Genomic DNA, 10000 nt, shown 5'->3' with positions numbered 1-10000 from the left:
ACGCTGTCACCTCCTCCCAAACCTCTGCATCTTTGGATGCCATGCTTCAATTCCTCAACTTCACCGACGCCAAAGGTCTGGTTCTGCAGGAGAGGTTTCTGTATGCCTGCGGATTTGCCTCGCATCCCAACGAGCGCATGCTGCAGGCTCTGTTGGTCAGTGCGCATTCCTTTCAACGCGCAAAGACACGGACGAGTCACTTAAACTTTTTGGTGTGGGTGTGCAGGAGATTTCTCGAGGGAAGATCGGCAGCACGGACATCAGGGAGTCTGTGGTGATCATTATGGGAGCCCTGGTCCACAAGCTGTGTCAGAAAGGAGGATGCGACTTGCCGGTGAGCCCCAAGACCAGGATCTTCATTTATGTTTGCGTGTGTTCCGCCTCCTTCTTCTCGGTGGAAGGACGGCGTGGGTTTGTGAAGGATCAAGGACGACGCCGGTGATGATCGTTGAACAAAGACTTATTTATTGATGCAACGAGGATAACATCAGGTGGAGGACTCTAGTCAAATGATATCAGACAAGCAGTTCTTATAGACCGATATGATGTCATCTTAGTTCCTAAGGTTCATGGTATCGGAGTTGACGTCACCATAACCATAAGGCATGTTCGTCAATGCATTTGAGGAAGTAAGGGTTTCCGAGGCCTTTTGCTCAGGCCATAACTAACCTTTGGCGTTATCTAAACATAGTATGTGCACTCACGGGGATCTGGTGTCAAACTCAAGGCCCCGGGACCAGATCTGGCTCGCCACGTCATTTTATGTAGCCACCGAACGCCCGGAATTAATATGCTTTTGTAAAATACCTTATCTTGTTTCACTAAATGTGTTATACATTCATTTTAAACTTTGATATCATCCAATGTTGCAGCAAATATTATATTATCATACTCTCCAAGCATTTTTTGGTTAAAATATAAAACTTGGGCAGCACGGTGGAACAGGGGTTAGTGCGTGTGCCTCACAACACGAAGGTCCTGGGTTCAATCCCGGGCTCGAGATCTTTCTGTGTGGAGTTTGCATGTTCTCACCGTGACTGCGTGGGTTCCCTCCGGCTTCCTCCCACCTCCAAAGACATGCACCTGGGGATAGGCCCCTCCCACCTCCAAAGACATGCACCTGGGGATAGCTTGATTGGCAACACTAAATAGTCCCTTGTGTGTGAATGTTGTCTATCTGTGTTGGCCCTGTGATGAGGTGGCGACTTGTCCAGGGTGTACCCCGCCTTCCGCCCGAATGCAGCTGGGATAGGCTCCAGCACCCCCCGCCACCCCAAAAGGGACAAGCGGCAGACAATGGATGGATATAAAATAGCCTAAATATCCACTTGACTTATGATTTCAAAGCAAGTTATATTGTAAAATTACAATTAATTTTTTGTAATTTACAGTGTTTTTTATCGCTAATTGCTGTAAAATTTTTAAAACTTTTACCAAATGCATGTATCGTATGCATGCTCAAAATTACAGAACTGAACTGTTTTTTACAGTAAATTCTGGTGACTGAGCTGCCAGTTTTTTGTTTTTTTTACAGTAAAATCTACAGTTCTTTTTATGGAGTATTATTTTTGGAAAAACGGTAATTCCCATTTCCAGTAATATGTTGTAAAAATCACCATAAATATGGTAAAATTCTGGCGAGTTACTAGAATTTTTTTTTTTCCATTTACTGTAATGTGTTGTAAGAACACTACGGTACATTTTGAAGTAAAACTCTAGTGACTGAGTTGCTAGTTTTTTACTGTAAAATCTACAGATAATTATTTTTTTACAGTAAAATCTACAGTTATTTTTATGGAGTATTATTTTTGGAAAAACGGTAATTCCCATTTACAGTAATATGTTGTAAAAATCACCATAAATATTATGGTAAAATTCTGGCGAGTTACTAGAAAAAAAAAAGGTTTTTCCATTTACTGTAATGTGTTGTAAGAACACTACATTTTACAGTAAATCTCTAGTGACTGAGTAGCTAGTTTTTTACTGTAAAATCTAAAGATATTTTTTTTTTACAGTAAAATCTACAGTTCTTTTTATGGAGTTCATTGGAGTATTATTTTTGGAAAAACGGTAATTCCCATTTCCAGCAATATATTTTAAAAATCACCGTAAATATAGTAAAATTCTGGCGAGTTACTAGGAAAAAAAAGAAGTTTTTTCCATTTACTGTAATGTGTTGTAAAAACAGTAAAACTAGTGACTGAGTTGCTAGGTTTTTTTTTTTTTTTTTTTTTTTACAGTTTATGTACAAATATACAGTATAAATGTATTTATTATTAGCTGTGGCTTGTAACAGGCCCTCAATAAAAAGGAGTTTGACCCCCCCTGTTATAAAGCGATTTAGGGGTAATCTCTCCTCTGTCTTGGTGTGGCTCGTATGTTATCACACATGTGCATGTGGCGCTTATTGGCCATACTTTTTTACCTGCCCACATTGATGAACAGAACTGTTCCCAGTTTGCTCGCCCCCCCAGGAATGTATCGACCTTACACAATCTGAGAAAAGCATGTTATTTCATAGTCTAATAGACACTACATGTGTTTTTGATGTAAAGGTGTTTGACGTTATCCTACTTCTCAGGCAGTGGTGCAGGTCAAGAAGATGATTCTGGCGGGTCCGGACAGCACACAGGATGAAGCCCAGGTCCAGATGTTCCTCCTGGCCCTAAAAAACTCTCTGCTCCCTGAGGCCATTCCCACCTTTACCAAATATGCTGAGTCGGAAGTGGGCGCGTACAACACCATTGCCCTCACCAGTCTGCAGAGATACGATGCCACGCTCATGACGGATGAGGTACGTCGTCATGCACCAACCATTTGAAGTTCATATAGTGTTGATCTGTTTCTTCAGGTGAAGCAAACGGTGAACAGAGTTTACCACCAAAACCGAAGGATTTATGAGAAAAATGTGCGAGCTGCCGCCGCCGACGTCATCCTCAGCAGCAACCCGTCATACATGGAGGTGAAAAATCTCCTCTTGTCCATCGGTCACCTGCCTCATGAGATGAACAAGTACATGTTATCCAAGATCCAGGACATCCTCCGCTTCCAAATGCCTGCCAGGTGTGTTGATGGACAACACAACTCCAACTGACCACATTTGACTGACTTCTTCTTCTTCTTCTTCTTCTTCCAGTAAAGTGCTGAGACAAGCTATGCAGGATATAATTGCACACAACTATGACCGCTTTTCAAAATTCGGGTCATCGTCTGCATTCTCAGGATTCATGGCAAGTAAGTGTCGCATGGATTCACACATTTCTATGAACATATATTCATCTGTTTGAATACAACTCATGAAGAGTTGTGTTGTCCAAATATGAATGGATAACCAAGTGGTCTAGTCCAAACTTTCCTATCAAAAAAGGCTTTCAATCTTCCACTAAAGATAAATTGCATACCTGCCAACTACTCCGGTTTTCCCTTAATTAGTACGGTTTTCATCAACCTATTCCGGGTTACGGTTGCAGTGATAAAAAATACGGTTTTTCATTAATTAAATTTTTTTTATTTTTTTTAAGTTTTATTCACGAAATCGCGTAACAACAATCACAATCGACACTGCTTCCCGTAACTTCCTATTGAGCCATTCCGAAAGCCATGCGGGAGGCTATTTATAGCACCGCTGCCAAGCACGAGGCACCTGTTGCCATTGTTTCCAAACGAGCGAACGATCATGGAATCAGCCGGAGAAAAATCGCAAACGAGTCTTAAACCGAAAAGAAAACTGCAGTCATTCCGTGAAGAATATTCAAAAGCCTATCCGGGAATAATTATCCGTTCCAAAAAGGGTGAAAACTACGCGAATTGCACCTTCTGCAGACAAGATTTTTCGATCGGACACGGAGGAATTAGCGATGTAAAAGACCACGTTGGGACAAAAAAACACAAGTCTAATGCCGTTGCTAAATTTGGATTTTAGCCACAAAAAGGTAATGACACCAATGTTATCTATTGGAATTGTTTAGTACTGTTATACTGTTAAAAGTGTTTATACTATTTATACTTTCAAGTCCAAGTTGAAGAAATCTTGTTAAATGTTGACAGCATAACTACCAAAATACAGAAGTACCGTATTTTCCGCACCATAAGGCGCCCTGGGTTATAAGCCGCGCCTTCAATGAACGGCATATTTCAAAACTTTGTCCACCTATAAGCCGCCCCGTGTTGTAAGCCGCATCTAACTGCGCTAAAGGAATGTCAAAAAAACAGTCAGATAGGTCAGTCAAACTTTAATAATATATTAAAAACCAGCGTGATGTGGGCGCGCATGGAGTCGTATATCAACATGGACGGAGCTGCGTGAAAAAAGCCACCCGGCCTCTTCGCGTAAACTTAAACTTACCTTAACCACTCGCTCACCTTTTCTTCATCCATCCATCCCTTCGAGTTAGCTTTTATGATGACGCCGGCTGGAAAGGTCTCTTTTGGCAAGGTCTTCCTTTTGAATATCACCATGGGTGGAAGTTTCTGGCCATTAGCATGGCAAGCTAGAACCACAGTGAAGGATGACTTATCATTCCCTGTGGTGCGAATATTCACCGTACGTGCTCCCGTTGTATCCACAGTGCGGTTCACAGGAATATCAGTTGCTGTGAAATAGTAATCCGTGTGCGGATGGAGAGATTGCGTCTTTTCATGAACCGGATACCTGTCGCTTAGTAGGAGCCATTTTGTGGTCTTTACAGATGTAAACACACAAAGGAAATGAAACGTACGTAATATCCGCGCGCTTTTTCTCCTTCTACGCGGGCGGGTGGTTGCTTACAGTAGAAGAAGAAGCGCTTCCTGTTCTATGGGGGCGGGTGCTTACCTTGGCGGTTGCTTGCGTAGAAGAAGAAGCGCTTCCTGTTCTACCGGGAAAAAAGATGGCGGCTGTTTACCGAAGTTGCGAGATCGAAACTTTATGAAAATGAATCGTAATATTAATCCATATATAAAGCGCACCGGGTTATAAGGCGCACTGTCAGCTTTTGAGGAAAATTTGTGGTTTTTAGGTGCGCCTTATAGTGCGGAAAATACGGTACACAACAAGAAAGAATTATAATGACCATCTTCAACCCTTTTTTTTAATTTTTAGATAAAGATTATTATTGTATTTAATATTTGTTTACTTACTATGGCATATTATTTATTTATTAATTAATTGTTCTGTTACAGAAAAGAAGGAAATGGTATGAAAAGGGGTAGGATTAAATAAGCTCAGCTTCTTCCTGCTCCTTTTCGGACGTGCTGTAATGAAAGAAGTGTAAACATGTGATGATGACATTGTATCTTATACATAAACTGATTGATGAAATGACATTTCAATGACCAAAAGGTCCACAGATTCCTGTGTTGTATTCATGTTGTTTGTCTGGGACTGACTGATTCATCCTCTGTTGACTTCCTGCAGAATCTGCCGACGTGACGTCCACATACAGTCTGGACATCTTGTACTCGGGCTCTGGGATCCTGAGAAGAAGCAACATGAACATTTATGGTGCCAGTAAAGGAGCAGTGCTGCACGGACTACAGGTGGGACTTCTCAGCTGCCATCATTAAAACGAGCCCAAAATGTTTGATTGCTTTGCCCCCGCCGGCGTGCAGGTGGCCATCGAAGCGCAGGGCTTGGAGTCGCTCATCGCCGCCACGCCCGATGAGGGCGAGGAAAAGTTGGAGTCTTTCGCCGGGATGTCAGCGCTGCTGTTTGACGTCCAGCTGAGGCCGGTCACCTTCTTCAAGGGCTACAGCGACCTCATGTCCAAAATGTTCTCCATGAGCGGGGAACCCATGAATGTAGTGAAGGGCCTCATTCTTCTGACCGATCATTCTGAGGTGTGTCCAACAATCTTTATGTTAAATTACACATTGAAACTATTTGACTTTTTTAATATTTATTTAAATCTTCACAACTTCATCAGCAGATACAATATATACAAGTATATATTATATGAATAGGTGGCAAGGCCCCGGGGGTAGATGAGATCCGCCCGGAGTTCCTTAAGGCTCTGGATGCTGTGGGGCTGTCTTGGTTGACAAGACTCTGCAGCATCACGTGGACATCGGGGGCGGTACCACTGGATTGGCAGACCGGGGTGGTGGTTCCTCTCTTTAAGAAGGGGAACCGGAGGGTGTGTTCTAACTATCGTGGGATCACACTCCTCAGCCTTCCCGGTAAGGTCTATTCAGGTGTACTGGAGAGGATAGTCCAACCTCGGATTCAGGAGGAACAGTGTGGTTTTGGTCCTGGTGGTGGAACTGTGGACCAGCTCTATACTCTGGGCAGGGTCCTTGAGGGTGCATGGGAGTTTGCCCAACCAGTCTACATGTGCTTTGTGGACTTGGAGAAGGCATTGGACCGTGTCCCTCGGGAAGTCCTGTGGGGAGTGCTCAGAGAGTATGGGGTATCGGACTGTCTGATTGTGGCGGTCCGCTCCCTGTATGATCAGTGTCAGAGCTTGGTCCGCATTGCCGGCAGTAAGTTGGACACGTTTCCAGTGAGGGTTGGACTCCGCCAAGGCTGCCCTTTGTCACCCATTCTGTTCATAACCTTTATGGACACAATTTCTAGGCGCAGTCAGGGCGTTGAGGGGATCTGGTTTGGTGGCTGCAGGATTAGGTCACTGCTATTTGCAGATGATGTGGTCCTGATGGCTTCCTCCGGCCAAGATCTTCAGCTCTCACTGGATCGGTTCGCAGCCGAGTGTGAAGCAACTGGGATGGGAATCAGCACCTCCAAGTCCGAGTCCATGGTTCTCGCCCGGAAAAGGGTGGAGTGCCATCTCCGGGTTGGGGAGGAGATCTTGCCCCAAGTGGAGGAGTTCAAGTACCTCGGAGTCTTGTTCACGAGTGGGGGAAGAGTGGATCGTGAGATCGACAGGCGGATCGGTGCGGCGTCTTCAGTAATGCGGACGCTGTATCGATCCGTTGTGGTGAAGAAGGAGCTGAGCCGGAAGGCAAAGCTCTCGATTTACCGGTCGATCTACGTTCCCATCCTCACCTATGGTCATGAGCTTTGGGTCATGACCGAAAGGACAAGATCACGGGTACAAGCGGCCCAAATGAGTTTCCTCCGCCGAGTGGCGGGGCTCTCCCTTAGAGATAGGGTGAGAAGCTCTGTCATCCGGGGGGAGCTCAAAGTAAAGCCGCTGCTCCTCCACATGGAGAGGAGCCAGATGAGGTGGTTCGGGCATCTGGTCAGGATGCCACCCGAACGCCTCCCTCGGGAGGTGTTTCGGGCACGTCCGACCGGTAGGAGGCCACGGGGAAGACCCAGGACACGCTGGGAAGACTATCTCTCCCGGCTGGCCTGGGAACGCCTCGGGATCCCCCGGGAGGAGCTGGACGAAGTGGCTGGGGAGAGGGAAGTCTGGGCTTCCCTGCTTAAGCTGCTGCACCCGCGACCCGACCTCGGATAAGCGGAAGAAGATGGATGGATGGATGGATAATATTGAAGGTGTTTGTTAAAATTGCTGCTAAATTAAACACAACATTAGCGATGCATGAAACATGTCGCTACTGGTCTGACGTTTTCTAAAAATGTTAAAAAACAACAACTTTCAAGCCTTGTCCAGCTGTTTACTGACGTATAATATATATGTTTAAGTAACTTTTACTGCAAATTAATATTGACTCCAAACATCGGTTATTGGCCTCCTCGACTACTAATAATCGGTAGGGGTATCGGCCAATCTCCAGTTGAAATAGTGCATTTACAATGTGACAAATTGTCAAATTCAAACACTGATGACATCTATTAAACAGACAAGAAGCAAGGAATCATGCAGAGACAGAGTTCAATTTGGCTCAATGAGGAGAGACGTATTGGGCTGTACACTTAGTTACAGTTCCAACCTACGCTCTAAGGCACAGCCCACATGCTCCTCTATTTATTCAGGAGGTCCCTGGTTACATCATTGAAGCTGCTTCTGAAGGAAGGGGGGTACTTTCAGCAGCCCCAGTTACACACAATATATGATTATTCAGAAATGCAAATGGAATTGTGCTGACACTCGTGATATCGCCCTGTCTCTGCTTTGTCTGCGTCAAGGCACTCGATGTTCGCCCTTGGCAGTCAGCAGGCCGGCTCTGGACACAAACACTAATACGAGACGACTCGCAATCTTGGATTGCAAGTTGTCCCTTTGCACAGATAGAAAAGTACAACTTGAGCACAATTGATAAAAACTATAGCAACGGCCTTTAAGCATAAGAGTTGTGTGATAACTTACACATAATTGTTCTAACAACAGATTACAGCTTGATGGATGGTTCTAGTACAGTGGTTCTTAACCTTGTTGGAGGTACCGAACCCCACCAGTTTCATATGTGTATATATAGAAAATCTGGAAGATTGTCCACTAATTTCAGGAAAAAGTGGATATGCATGTCCTTCTACCTTTTTGGAGCGTGTGTTGTATGCATGTGGGTCATGTGGTTGTTTGTCAATGTAGCCTTCCAGCGAGCCTCTGGCGGTTACAGGAGACCACATAAATGAAACTGCCCGTCACGGTAGTCGAGACACAATGACACGAGTTGACCACTTATTTACAACTTTTTATGTAATGGCGGACAAGGCAAAAATGCAATCAATCCATCAAAATGTCCACTCTGTGTCTGGGGTACAAACAGTGTTTGACTTACATACTTCAAAACAGACTCATAAAGCAGATTTTAGAAAAAGGCTCTGCTTACCTTGTTTTATGTTCGGCCACTAGTGAGTCTGTCCAGAAGAGTGTAAGAGGTGTCCAATTCTCAGCGTGTCGCCCGGACGAGGCCCCCAAATTGTTGCGTTTTGGACCAGTTGTTCCTCCCAGGGAATTCAAGTCACAAGTCGCTCCCAAGCTCTTTACGACACTTAAAGCTGAGTAGAAAAACCACCAGAGACAGAATAGGTATTTTGTTGTATATTTTCAAAGCTTTGCAGATATACATTTGAGACCAGTCCAGCATAGAACATTCTATCGCGCCGCCAAAATGGTCTGTCTTCCCGACCCCAAAACCCTCTCTCCTCTCTCCTCTTACTAGTCAAAACACATGCTAGTCAAAACACATTCCAAAGAATTCAAGGTTAACACACACAGTTTACTTGCAGAGAAACAGAACGAGAATAAATGGAAAACACGAGCTGTTTTCAAATATGACTATGAAAGAAAATAAGTAACACTAAAATTCGGATATATGTAAATATCTGCCTCCGACAGTATTCACCCAACCCTTCTCAGAATCAGAATCAGAATCAGCTTTATTGTCATTACGCAAGGTAACGAGATTGAGGCCATGCCATACAGTGCGATGTGTGCATGCTAGAAAAACAATGTGCAAATATATAAAAATATAAAAAATGTAGAAGTGCAATGAATATGGTGTGAAATGAATATATACATGAAAAAAACAAAACAAAAACAGGGTGGTTGGTGGAATGGGTTATTGCACCGAAGAGAAGGCAGTTATGAGGGACAATGGGGCAGTCCGTTCAGGATGGTTATGGCCCTGGGGAAGAAGCTGTTCTTTAGCCTGTTTGTTTTGGTTTTAATGCACCTGTAGCGCTTCCCAGAGGGCAGCAGGTGGAACAGGTCAGAGCCAGGGTGGGTGCTGTCCTTGATGATGGCACTGGCTCTGTTGAGGCAGCGGGAGGTGTAGATGTCCGTCAGAGAGGGGAGAGGGCGGCCGATGATCTTCTGAGCCGTCTTGACCACTCTTTGCAGCCTCTCCCTGTCTGCTGCAGTGCAGCTGCCGTACCATACCGTAATACAGTAGGTCAGCAGGCTCTCGATGGACGAGCGGTAGAAGGTCAGCAGCAGGTCAGGCTTCAGGTTGTACTTCCCGAGGACTCTAAGGAAGTGTAGCCGCTGCTGAGCCTTCTTGATGATTGATGTGGTGTTGACTGTCCAGGAGAAGTCATTAGAGATGTGGACTTCAAGGTACCTGAAGGTGTGGACCCTCTCTACACGCTCGCCGTTGATGTAGAGGGGGGCAGGGTTGGTGCTGCTCCTCCTGAAGTCGACGATGATCTCTC

General features: G+C 44.8%; 1 protein-coding gene across 7 annotated transcripts in view; it reads left to right on the top strand.

The window, feature by feature from the left end:
• mttp (microsomal triglyceride transfer protein) overlaps positions 1-10000 on the top strand; it is a 93174-nt gene that overhangs the window by 32614 nt on the left and 50560 nt on the right. For all 7 annotated transcript variants that reach the window (XM_061923078.2, XM_061923079.2, XM_061923083.2 and 4 more), the window contains 7 exons: positions 1-155; positions 227-334; positions 2582-2794; positions 2852-3063; positions 3137-3234; positions 5396-5517; positions 5590-5817. The exon at positions 1-155 is cut by the window's left edge and continues 14 nt beyond it. In XM_061923078.2, coding sequence (XP_061779062.2) covers positions 1-155; positions 227-334; positions 2582-2794; positions 2852-3063; positions 3137-3234; positions 5396-5517; positions 5590-5817 — 1136 coding nt within the window. The remainder of the gene's footprint in view (positions 156-226; positions 335-2581; positions 2795-2851; positions 3064-3136; positions 3235-5395; positions 5518-5589; positions 5818-10000) is intronic.

Source organism: Nerophis lumbriciformis, linkage group LG27 (genome assembly GCF_033978685.3).
Source record: "Nerophis lumbriciformis linkage group LG27, RoL_Nlum_v2.1, whole genome shotgun sequence".
NCBI lineage: Eukaryota > Metazoa > Chordata > Actinopteri > Syngnathiformes > Syngnathidae > Nerophis > Nerophis lumbriciformis.
Note: the sequence above shows the minus strand (reverse complement) of the source record. Positions and strands in the feature narration are given on the sequence as shown.